At 43.5% G+C, this 12,986-nt stretch overlaps 1 protein-coding gene across 1 annotated transcript; it reads right to left on the reverse strand.

The window, feature by feature from the left end:
- Positions 1-786: 786 nt before the first annotated feature.
- LOC133932816 (cyclic nucleotide-gated cation channel beta-3-like) lies at positions 787-10,995 on the reverse strand. Its single transcript, XM_062379671.1, has 17 exons — positions 10,807-10,995; positions 10,349-10,391; positions 9,258-9,381; positions 7,083-7,243; positions 6,432-6,958; positions 6,045-6,095; positions 5,871-5,957; positions 5,694-5,758; positions 5,201-5,323; positions 3,755-3,896; positions 3,262-3,421; positions 2,869-2,966; positions 2,701-2,784; positions 2,447-2,565; positions 2,130-2,282; positions 1,679-1,829; positions 787-1,578 (listed from the first exon to the last, which is right to left on the reverse strand). Exons 1-17 carry the CDS (start codon positions 10,963-10,965, stop codon positions 1,558-1,560), a joined length of 2,268 nt encoding a protein of 755 aa, XP_062235655.1. The 5' UTR covers positions 10,966-10,995; the 3' UTR covers positions 787-1,557.
- Between the last annotated feature and the right edge of the window lie 1,991 nt (positions 10,996-12,986).

Genomic DNA, 12,986 nt, shown 5'->3' on the forward strand with positions numbered 1-12,986 from the left:
ACTTTATTTTCTGTTTTATTTACAATGAATATTTGAGGAATCAGAGAGAGAGCAGGGTCTTACCTTAGTGAGTAGATCTGAGGCCGGAGGATGGGCTGCAGCCGGGGCAGGGGGCGGCTCTGGAGCCCCTACAAGCCTTTTCAACCTGCTGAGCATGATGGTCTGCTGGGGCTACAGAGAACAGACCTGCCTGTGCGTAGGATGTTCTCGCTGTGGAGTGTTCGTCTAACATCCAACCACCAGAGAGAGGGAATTAAATTTCTCAGACTCATTAATGCCGTCTGGGAACTCCTCTTTGACCTGTATACAACGTCAGGTCAGAGTCTGTAGCTCAGCTGCCAATCACCAGCAGGCAACACGACTGTTGGGCTGGGTTAGGGTTAGGGTCCAGAACAAGGAATACTTAGACCTGATTACTTTCAATTTGTTGGAAAATGTGATTTATAATAAGAAAAATGACAATAGAAAGTAAAGTGGGTTCACTTGTTATCAATTCTGCCATTAGGGAGTTTGAAGAAGATTTTAATTTCTGGACGGACATGTTTCCAGACAGAATGAGCAGTGAATGTGGTTATGAAGGTGGTACGGGGATCAAAGTTGATGTTGTAAAATTAGGCCGTGCTGAGGTTATTTCAGTCCCGGCTGCAGACATCACTAACACAACCACTTAGTGAATCAGTCCCTGCAGCGTCCCAGTCTGGCTAACAGGATTAGACCTGAACGTCACAGACCAACACAGACGCACAACCAGCGCAAAGGGAAGAAAGGATCATTCTGGGAGTGAACTGTTGTGAAGTTGCGGGGTCGTTTATTGAAGCAGATACAGACAGGGATCAAATTGACTGAGCATAATCAATCAAAGTATTTACATTGATGGATTGTCTCCGCTTAGATTTTCATTTAACTACTGTGATTACAAAGCCAATAAATGCTCATAAACATAAAATTTACAGTATATTCCTATAGTATATAAGTGGCAGTATCCTAGCCTGACGTTGTCATGTTCACAATTCAAATGTTGTGGGCGGGGCTAAATTCATCTGGCATCCAGGCTAGCAGTATCCACTAGGGGCAGCAGTCTTCCAAATATTGCAGTTGAGTTGTATTGTAATAAATTGTCGGACTATTCTAATACAATCTTACATTCTATTATGAATACTTGATATATTATATTATATTGTTTCCATTCTGTCATATTTTTATGTTAATCTCACAGTTGTGTAATATGTTGTGTTTCATTGCTTTGTTTTTGGGTGTGGCGAGACAGAGTGGTTTACCTGTGTTTGCCTGACACATAATTTGCCATTTAATAGCCCCTTAATTTTAATAAAGAAAAGATATAATAATTTACAGTATTTTACATTTTATAGGTTCACAAACTGACATTCCTTTATTGTTCTGCCCTCAGAGCATCGGTGAAATGAGTATTTACAAAAAATAATCAAAAAATGAAGGTGCTACAACAGAAAAAAGCAGTCAGTAAAAAAGAGCAGTAAGATATGGAAAATAAAGCTGTACATTCACTCTCAAAAAAGAGATAATAAGAAACGGAAAAAATCAGTTTCCAGCAGCTGCAGCCTGCAACACAAAGGACACCAAACCAGAGGGAATCACTTGTTATGTTCAATAAATGAAGATTCTTGGGTTTGTCAGGGAAAGATAAATGAAGAGTGGTTACCTTCATCCTGTCAATGAAATTTCTGTTGAAGTTTCCACCGACAGCTCGGAGAAGTTTGGGCGTCGCTGGTTTGGGTCCAAACAGAGCGAGTCCCTTCTTCTTCTCCTCGTCGACCTTCGCTGCTGCAGGACCCTTGGCCTTCATTAGCTTCCTATACACACACACCGCACATAAATACACATCGTGACGGAAATGTCTTCTCATATTATATAAACTGCAAAACCTAATGAGGAGAGACAAATAAAAAAACAAAAAAAACGTCTCCTAACATTAGAAAACTCATTTGAGAGCATAACTACAAAAAATCTGACACATTACTAGTTCTTCTATTAGCTGCTTTCTAGTTCTTCATTGATAGATTTAAAAAAAAAAACAACAACTAAATAATCGATTTGTAACTAAAGATACTTCCCTTAACACCCGTAACAATAGATGATGGAAAACGACTCACCTTCCCTTCCTGGCAAGAACTTTCTGAGACTCTGGGTAGTGGACGAGGATGTCAAACAGGTCCTTCTTCTCCAGGACAAAGAGGTTAGCGAAGCCGTACGCTTTGACGTTAGCTGTGCGCCTGTTTCCTCCGTCTTTGGAAGACTGCAACAGGCTGAGACCACAGAATACATCTAAGAATCATCACTGAACATTCCGTCTCTGTATTTCTTTGCGATTGAATCTTAAAGAATAATCTCTTCATTAGAAGCGTTATGTAAACATCACTGTTGGAGTTTATCTCAATGTTTTAAACAAAGCATTTGGACCTCATCTGACCTGATTTCTCCGAACACGCAGCCGGCCTTCAGTGTGACAAACACAATGCTGTTGTCAGGTCCTCCCACCACCTGCACTGCTCCACCTTTGATGATGTACATCTCTTTACCGATGTCCCCCTGCACAGGCAGAAGCAGAGATTTCCATGAAATCTGGATCAAACCAGGATTTGAACTAAGAAACAATAACCCAAATAAAAATAAGGAACCCGCATATATCTCTAACGTCAGTAAGCAGTAACTTTCCACACTCACTTTCTTCACCACAAAGTCTCCAGGTAGGTAGACGATTGACTTGAGCCTCAGCAACATGTCCACCAACATCTGCTGGTCGCAGCCCTGAGGGAAAGTACACTGATTTATCTGACAGCCCGCCCAAAGCTGCAGTTTGCCTGTTTGCGGTGTCTTTTCATGTGGCTGTACCTTGAAAAGTTCAATCTTCTGAAAGGTGGTCAGGTTGATGTCCACGGCGATGGCGGTTCTCATCACCAGAGGCATTTTGTCCAGCAGCTCTGACTCATCTGAAAGAAGGAAGATGACACAGCAAGAGTTTGATCTGAGGCCCAAATGGCCGTTGCATGAGTCTGGAGCCACAGGAGGGGAATCAAAACCATGTTTTGATTCATGGTTTAACTACTCCACCAACAAAGCACAGTACAATTGTTCCCAAGAATGAGGCGGATGAACGGATGGACATAGCAACATTTACACAACCCGAAACCACATCACCTCTGGCCAGTGGCTGAGGATTGTCATTTCAGACTTTTGGACATTTTCCTGAAACCGAACTGAACACCTTGTGGAGAATGCACTGACCCAGCATGCCCTGAGCGTCCCAGGTGTACGTGTACCAGGTGCGGACTCTGTTCTGCACCATCGGTGGGATGCGGTTGTTCACCATGTAGTCCACGGTGTTGTCCATGGAACCTCGGAAGTATGTCTGTCCGGCTGTGGCTGCACCAATGACATCTCTCATCTGAGGTGAGAAGGCGGGATCAACAAATATATGAACGGAGGACGACTTGATGAATGCATTACTTATACTTATTACTTATTTTTGACAGTTAAGACTCAACAGGGAACCATGAAAGAAAAACAACGGATGGTGAGGTGTAAGTGCTACGACTAACGATCCATCCACATTTCTACCACGACAGATTTCCTTCATCTATCACTACATAGTAACGAGACAAATGAGGGAGGAGATGAGGACGAGCTGATTTAGCGACGCTAGTTTCTACCAGGGTTTCAGACGAACTGAGGACGCTGTGATGGGTCATGCAACAGACACGGTGTGGCTTTATGTTACCTGTCCGATCAGACTGGAGAACACAAAGACGCCCGTGAAAAAGTTAGTCATCTGAAAGGTAATCTCAAAGACGGTGTGGGGCTCGCTAAGCCCCCCGATGTTGATCAGACTGCGGACAGCGTGGTAGTAACAACGCAGGTACCTGTGGACAGGGTGGGGGTGTGAGAAGGGGACATCACAAACTAGGCTCGCTGTCACTGGCCTGACGAAGACACGTGAGAGTGTGTGTGTGTGTGTGTGTGTGTGTGTGTGTGTGTGTGTGTGTGTGTGTGTGTGTGTGAGTGTGCGTGCGTGCGATTCGAAGGGTGCTCATCCTCCAAGACAGCTGCACAGTTTAATTCCCTTGATGTCTTTGCTGCCAAATTTTCAAGAAACCTACAGTTGCCTAGGTTTTCTTGAATTTTTTTTTACGACTATTAGATGAAAAGACAAAAGAAAAACAACGGGAGAAAAGAAAAATGTAATTTATGCCAAAGGCCGAGTCGTTATTATAATGATAAAAAAAAAATATTTCAAAGAAAACTACCTGGCCAAGAATGATGGACATAAAGAATGCCCCAAAAAGGTAGTTAGTCATCTGAAAGATCTGTCCGAACATGGTGTCTGGAAAGGGCAGCTCAGCGATCATCAGCAGGGACTTCTCCGCATAGAAGAAGCAGCTGAGGTAACTGCAGCGGCAGCAAACACGGAACACACAACACGTGTCATTTTCTCTGGATCCCCTTAGTGATGGAGGTTTTAGAAACTGCAACTAAAAACTCTGTTACTGTGCAACCAACACTGAATATAACTCTCTGAAGGTCTGTGTTGTTTATAATGGATATGTCCTGTAAGTATTTTAGACATCTAAAAATGTTGGGATCATTTGCAATTTGAATCAGGGTAAAACAATAAAGATTTGTATTAAAGTCATACACAGAAAGACATTATTCTTTTATGTTTTGGATTTCCTCCTAACCAGAAATGCTAGAAATAAGATACATCATGTTGAATTCAGAGTTCAAACTGTTATGATCAAACACACCTTTCCAATCACATGACGCTGCTGAGAGCTGCTGACAAGGTTTCAGCTTTGAGAGGGAAACATACAAATCAACATAGAACCTGAGGTCATTTTACAATGAAGTTAGAGATCGTGTGGTGGCCGGAGGAAGCTCCTCCACACTTTGTGTCTGCCACCACCCCAGAGAACTGTTAAAAAACATCACTGACATGGATTTCCTTGACCTGTAGAGTCAGAATCCTAGGAAATTTAAGTTTTTTAAGTTTAATGTAAATGGTAACTTTATCTAAGTTGAAATTTGTCTGTAACTCACTAATGTGTTGAAGAGGACACTATAATGAGAGAGTCCTTTTGTACACTACTTGTAGTGTACATTAGGCAGGAAAGACAGATCAGTCCCATGCAGTCAAACACAAGTAGGATGACGGATGCAGTGTACTCACGCACTGCCGAGGCCCGAGTAGACCCATTTAGTTTGGCCGATGCCCTGGTACTCTGAGGCCACGTAGTAGCAGCAGGCGTTGAGGTGGAGCATGAAGAGCAGATAACCGATGGTCCGAATCACTCTAACAGAGGAGGAAAGATGTTAACTGTGTAACTGGGCTCCGTTCCTCCTTGCTTCCATTTAGTGGCTCCATAATGAACCATCTTGCAGTAGATTAATACAGGGAGTTTTGTAACCACAAAAAAAAAGTGTAAATGTAAAGTAGTGGTAAAACATTTAAATTCAAAAAGAAACAAGAGTCATGGTTTCTCAACAACTGCTGAGGAAATAGTCCCAGTGAAAACCCTCCTTTTATCTACCGCCTCCATCTTTCCACTGGTCCATCCTTCATGGGTTAAAGGCTCTTTATAAATCACTGGCTGCCCAACGTGTGTATATTGACAACAATAATGGCGTTATTATAGGTTGTGACTTCCTGTCATGTGACTCACCTCCAGATGTACGCCTTGGCCATGAGGCTCTCCAGACGATCACTGAACTCAAAGAACGTATCCGCCTTGATGAAAATAATGAGAAGGTCGATGACGGGAAGCAAACAAAATGATCTCAGTGTGTTTGCAGCGTTGTCGGATTAAAACCTCTCCAAATATACACAGAAGTAAATTCACCTTCAGCAGACGATTGACTCGGAAAATGGATTTGAATCCAAACTGCATGTACAGCAAGTCGAAAGGAATGAGACACAGCATGTCCATCTGTTGAGGATAAGAGACAGGATGAGGACGGTCGCTGACCTTGGTTCACAGTCAAGTCCAAAGGTCAAAGAATTCACTTTACGATACCTTGAATCTCTCTGAGGCCCTGTAGTTCTTCTTCGTCATTTCTCTGTCTTTCTGAAAGCGAGAAAAGGGACTTTAGAAGCCGCCTGGTCTTCATCAGGCAAATGGAAAACAATAACACTCAACACATGATAGAGATCTAATCATTATTAGGGCCTGAAGAAAGTTAAACAATGACCAAAGGAGCTTCTCTTTCCTCCTCTTCATCACATTACACTTGCAGCTTGTCCTCGCTGCGGTTTCAAGGTTTCAAGCTTTATCTTTTGAGTTTATGTAAAAGTGCTTATAAAAATAATCTATTGTCCTAAACCTAAATGTGTCATTGGACGTCTACTGACCAAGGTCATGGTGTTGTAGTCATTCTCAGTGATGATCACCGGTCACACTTACTATGATGTCTCCACCTTTGACAAACTGCTTGCGGGACTGGAAGAGGATGGAGTCGATGAGGTAGATGAGGTCGGCCAGCAGGTCCAGTGTGAACCAGATTGGGATGGCGGTCGCCGTGTGGTACGGGAAGCATAGGCGGGCCGTGATGAACCAGGTGTTGTAGTTGAAGGCCAGGGTCACCAGGCTCAGCCAGGCAATGTAGCGGCGGTCTGTGAACGGGTCGATGGTTTGCCCCACCACAGAGTCCATACTCCCCTCAAACGGCTTCAGCACGGTGTCCACAGTGCGCCACGCGGCTTCGATCACCTTGGTCTTCATGGCCACTTTCTCCAATTTCTTCTGTTCTTCCATCTCCGCCTTCTTTCTCTCCTCATCCTCCTTCTTCTTCTGGTCATTCTCTTTCTTCTTCTGCTCCTGCTCCTCTTTCTTCTTCTTATCCGCCTCCTCCTTCTTTATCCGATCCTCCTCGGCTTGTCTCTTCCGCTCCTCGATGACTATTGCGTAGTGGTCTTTGCGGAGCAGAGGTGCTGAAAAGACCGATATCTAGGTTGAGTGCAATGTTCAAGATCAAGTAACACTATCTCTGGTTGGTGCTGAAGAGGAGCTCTACCCGGCCTCCGCCAAAACGAGTAAAGATGAGATTGTACTCACTGACGGGAGGGGTGATCTCGGGGGAAGAAGCGTACTGATCCAACACTTTCTCCTTGTAGAGCGCCTGTCTCTCCCTCATCAGCTTGATGATGGACCGGAGGTGATCGTCTGAGTACCTATTGATGACGATGGGCGGGGGCGGAGGAGGGGGCTGCTCTGGTCTGAGGAAAATACCACCAACATCAGACAGTGTACAACAACCTTGTATTTGGTATAAGTAGGTAAGGTAGATATGGTGGATGATGGTTTCTGATGTAATGAGGTTGGAGAAACCATCTTTTTGTCTGATTTCACGTGTGTAGGTACAATTCTTACTGCTCCTATGACTCGAGCCAATATTTCAAATGAGGTTTTGTCTGCAACTCGCATGTGTCCAATCAGCAATGAGGCTTGTACATAGCTGGTAACTAGCTTTGCTGTTGGGGATGAATGTCTTTGTGCTTTGTGCTTTGTCATTGTTTTCAAATTCAGCATTGTGTTGTGATGTTTTCCCTTTTGACTCGCTGTTGTGTTTTGAATTTCAGGGCTGCTGTAGTTTTCGCATTTTTTACACACTTTCTGGAGCCTGCAGCTTTTTCTGTTTCCACTCTAGTCAAGCTCATTCAGGCAAAATCTGTTGATGTGACATGACGTGATCTGACTTATTGACCTAAATGCTTTCTACACAGTGAACAGGTGAGCTGCTGCAACTTTATTTCCAGTGACACGGTACACATGTTGACTCCTCTGATAAGTCATTACAAAACTAGATTATTACAGGAGGTTTTAATTCGTGAAAGGATTGACTTCACCTGATAGGGAATAGAAAAGGTCACTGATTTATTTATTTATTTAAAAGGGTCACCACCCAAATTGCAACCGTTAAAGTTAAAAAGAAAATGTTTGTCTCTTAACAACCCACATCCACCGAGTCTACAGTTTTCAACGGAGCAGCTTTCAAATGAAGACATTCAGACTGTGTAGAAACGACGCAGCTGATACATACTCAGCACTGCAGGCAGCAGGTCTGTGTTCATGTGTCGCCTTCTAGTGGGCAAACTATGGCAATACATCTGGCTGACCAAGGGATCCGGGTGTGACTCCACAGAACGCTCCACAGCAAATCTCGATCACATGTCTGAGTTCAGCTCTTAAATGAATCAAAACAAGCTTATTCTAAGTAACAAGTGACACAGTAACGGCTCCAGATCCGGAAGACATGGTCTTGACGTGGGGTATTGGAGCACTATGCTGCTATTGAACTCAGTGCAGAGAAGTGGGTTTTATCATGCTTTACTGATGCAAAGTAAAAGGAGTTAAATTATTACAAAAATAGTTCTATTCTCTTTCTTTAAAATCAATGACCACACATCTTGAATGTTAAAGTTGAGTTTTCAGAATAACTTGTGAGTCAGACACAACAGAAGAAGTGATGTGTGGTCCTCGGGGTATTTAGTTGGACAACCAAATTTGAACAACAAACAAAATACATCTTGATGGTCGCCAGCGCAAGTCATAATTCTGTCACTGGAACAGATCGCTGCTTGTAACATTAAACAGGATCTTTACCATCAGGCACTGCATTGTGTTCATCTGAGGTGAATGAGGTCCGTTTGTAACATGTCAATACTGAGCTCACACCAGGCTCATCCTGCAGTGGAGTGCTGTGCATCGCCTGTGAGCTCCTGACGCTCTCAGACTAGAGGTGCACATTTCTAACTGCAGAGCCCCTCGCTCTTACATCCCACTCTCATTTGTAAAAGTGTTTACAACTGTGAGCATCAAACCTCTTGTCACACTTGTTTTGCAGGAGCAGAGGTAGCTGTGTTGAGCTTATTAACGCTGAAAAGCTGAAAAGCTTTTAATCCACTTTCTGGCCGTCCCTCTGTTAACATGCATATAGCACCAGGGGATAAAGATCTAACTTGCTGGTTCATCTCTCAGGGTTTCTGTCTCTGTCTGCCATCTTGCCAGGGAATCTGACAGGTGATTAATTTGATACTGGTTTGGTGGATCAGCGTTGATCCAGGAGTGTGTTTTGTAGGTTAAGTGTAATACCCTATATCTCCTCTCTTTAATTTAATTTACTCTTGTATCCTAGATCTTATTCATCTACACAACAGGTCTGGTAAAATGCCACTTGTACCACTGTGTAGCTAAATCAACTGGGAACTTCAGAAAGCACAAAGGACTTACCCATCAGGTCCAGCTTGGTCAGGGTTAGTTGGAGCTGCTGCAGTGCCGGGTGCTGGAGCAGGGGTCGGGCCTGAGGCTGGGCCTGAGGCTGGAGCAGGGGCTGGAGCAGGGGCTGGGGTCGGGTCTGAGAAAGGAGAAGGTACATATTGTTCCCTTTTTCTGAATGTTTTACGGTAAAGCACTTTGTGTCATTCATTATCTTAAAACACCTAAAAAATGATCCTGACAGTAGCTGACTTGGCTTCCCCCCCCTTTGCGACAAATAAGGTCCCTGCCTGCCTGCTCTATGTATCTAAGCATGATTTCAAGAAAGAGCTCTTTAGTTTTCGTTTAGTTTTTATTCTCTTGTGACTCTCATTGCTGTACTTGACAGATTCAATGTGATGATTTACAATGACAATGAAGACAGATTTTTGTTCAAGCATATGCAACAGTCAGAGGACAGTTTGAGTTTATATAATAGTTTGGGGGGTTATATTAATATTCATCACATTCGTGCTCTCCTGGAGGACCCACCTATTGTGCCTGACTCTACACGTCAGGTGCCTTATTCAAAAGCAACACAGTCTGCATGTCACAGAGATTCAATTAATCTGCTAAATCAATAGATATGTCTTCATGGCAATCGTTAAATCAATATAAATGTCATCTTGATCATAATTATGCCGGAACAGTGCAGAAAAAGCTAATCACAGTCATCTGAACCATCACAATTTTTAAAATGACCAGAATAAGCATCACAACAAATACTTTGATATGGTTGTCAGAAAAGTTGAGGTAATTATATTTCAACTGAATGAAGATAGGTTAATCAGCACTGATGCGTATTTACTGTTGAAGTAGCTTAGTCAGAGCATGTTCTGAAGAGAGTGAGTATCAGAAGTGAATTTAGATAACCCTTTTAGTAAGTAACACCATATTCATGAGGCTCCCATGAGTTAAAGAGCATTCCCAGTATCTAACCACAGGCTTTGGTCCTAGGAAAGCAGAGGGCAGAAAGCTGAAAGTCAACAAAGTCAAACAAAGAGGGACATACAGTGATTCAGCTTCTCTATGTGTCTATTCAGCCTCTCAAATAAACAATGACTTACCCTGCGGTTTGGCCTCATTCCCCTTATCGTCCGCCTTCGCCTCCTACGTGTCAAATCAACATGTTCAGCATCATTACTCAGACCACACTCATTAGAGAGGCACTTTAACTCACAGAAGTTTTTGTAGGAAAGTGAATTTGCATTTGACAAATTGCTGCCTTGCCTGATGGAGTCTTTTTCAAAAAGGGCCAAATTTGAGGTGAAATGAATTTGAAAGGGCGAAGAAAGATTTCACCACTTGTGATCTCAGAAGAATTAAATGTAACAAAACCTGCTGGTTTTCTCAGCTGGGATTTTAGCTTTGGCTGCTGCTGCTGTTTCTGGCACCAAGTGAACAGTATGAAAGCTGCTCCGCAGAATACAACAGCTCTCAATACAGCAGGGAAGAAATGAAAGTATCAGAAGCTTGCAAAACTGAATATAGAGCACACTTTTCCCTTCTCTCAAGCAGGTCTTACCTTAGCTGGAGCAGGAGCCGGGGCTGGGGCCGGATCTGGAGCTGAGGCCGGAGCTGGAGCCGAAGCTGGAGCTGGAGATGGGTCAGGGGCCACTCTGGTGGTCCCAGGAGCTGTTGGCGCCCGCGGGCCACTGAGGAGGCCTTTGAATTTGCTAAACATTTCTAGCAACCTAAAGGTGCATCTGCTGTGTTCTCTGCCACCTGTATGAGTGGAATGCACGGATTCCTCTTGCCCCACAAGATCCCCTCCTCCGGGCTTAGCCCTCCCTTTTCTGCCTGTCCAGCTCTACTCCTTCTTCTTCGCCCCCTCTGTTAAAGCACCATGCACTCAGAACCACACTGGTCCTGATGGTATTACTGCTTTTAGCCCCACTAATACTCTTGCATGCAAAATAGCCCCCACCTTCACCAGGGACATCTAAGCACATCACCATCTCATGAGAGATCGCAATAGGCTTATGGGTGACCACTAAAGCAGAGCTGAGGCCCTGAAGCAGTGCCTGTACCAATGCATCTGTGAGGAGCTCAGTATCTGGTCGGCTACACTGCAGCACTGATTGTTTACAGTCATTCTACATTCAGTTTGCTGCAAGAAAATAAATTCATCCATGCACACTGGACTTTTACTTAACTAAACTATATGATCTTAATAATCTCTGTGACTTAAGCCATTTTTTCATTCCTGGAGTGAAACAGAGGAAACAAAGTTCAGATTAATTCTAAAGTTTGAGTGGCAGGCCCAAAACGTATCACGTCTGCCTATGGTGCTGGTGTGTGTCTCTCAGTAGCTCAGCCGTTAGTAAAGAAAAGACTGTGGCTTTAAATTAAAGGTGGTTTGACATACATCCATTTGTACATTTAATAATAATAATAATTATTATAATTGCTATGATATTTATTGCACATAGGGTTAGGGTTATAAATAATAATAGTCTGATTTTTAATTACAGTAGATTTCTTGGTGTTACCTTCTTGTGGCAATTAGAAGAATAACACCTTAGAGTTTTACAGTACTGGCATCAGCACTATCAAAATGTGTATCCCCTTACTTGTGCCCCCTTGAGCTTTCTACGCATTTCTTCCACTGTGTTTTTTGTTAGTTCTCTTTGTTAGAGAGAAGCTGTAAGTTTGTGCAATTTCTGCTCACAAATCTCTCTTCCTTGTCGTTTTCATTATCTTTGCATATTTTCCAGTTTCCGTTTATATCTTATCTGCGACAGACATTCTCTCTCGTCATTTGGAATCTAATTACGCCTCTATTGCCCATCCCCTCAGCCCGTTTCCTCGCTGTTCCACTCCTCTTATCACACGGGGGACCGAGCAGTGAAAATGCCGCAGCGCTGCAGACGGGGTCTCGACTGCAGCCGTGGGCTCCATGTAATGTATCTCGAAGCGTTCTAAAGGATCATTGACTTGTCTGGGGCTGAGGGGAGGGCGAGTGGAAGAGGAACCGGCGAGAGTTGATGCACTTCCCATCTTTCCGCCATCCAGTGATGCAGAGAGATAGGTCATTAGACGCTCTGCTCCTCTACCATTAATCTAATTAAGCCTTGGGGGTCGGGCCGAGTCCCTGACATTACTGCGAGAGAGCTCGATGGATCTGCTAAGGGGGAAAACATCGGTCTTTTTGTTGTTTACTCACTGTGCACTGATGAAAAAGTGCAGATACTACTTTAGTGTAATTGCTTTGTCGAAGAAGTAACAGTGTGTCATTCTCAGATTATGCATTAGTCACACAAAGTAGAATAAAATAAATCATTTAAGGGTGACTTTAATGTAACACTGAAATGGAAACCCAGACCTTGCACCTTGTCGCTGACAGAGGCCCGCACGTACACACACACACACACACGCATGCAAACGCAAACACTGGACTACATCGGCCAACATGTGCCTGACTTCCACCTGTCAGTCACCAGCACAGCGACAATAGACCTTAATGGTGTAAAAGCCAGAGATGAATATATAGCTCAAAGTGGAAGAGGCTGAATTCTCCTGTAGGCGCTTACACATGACTCACCGCTGTAATTGGTGCAATTCAGTGCTGCTCTCAACCAGGGGTCTGGAAATTATAACAAGGCCTGACCAAGGGAGGCCAGTTCACAGTGATCACAGTGGCAAATTACACTATGATTACCCCCTTTAACAATGCCATAAAAATCCAGCACCATTCGATACTGT

Source organism: Platichthys flesus, chromosome 21, assembly GCF_949316205.1.
Source record: "Platichthys flesus chromosome 21, fPlaFle2.1, whole genome shotgun sequence".
Classification (NCBI taxonomy): domain Eukaryota; kingdom Metazoa; phylum Chordata; class Actinopteri; order Pleuronectiformes; family Pleuronectidae; genus Platichthys; species Platichthys flesus.

Bases quoted from the DNA above. Each gene is read 5' to 3' on its own strand.
- LOC133932816 (XM_062379671.1), bottom strand. From the start codon at position 10,965: ATGTTTAGCAAATTCAAAGGCCTCCTCAGTGGCCCGCGGGCGCCAACA. The intron at 9,382-10,348 runs GTAAGTCATTGT...CTCCTTTCTCAG, and splicing joins GAATGAGGCCAAACCGCAGG to ACCCGACCCCAGCCCCTGCT. The intron at 3,422-3,754 runs GTAACATAAAGC...TTCTCACCTCAG, and splicing joins TCTCCAGTCTGATCGGACAG to ATGAGAGATGTCATTGGTGC.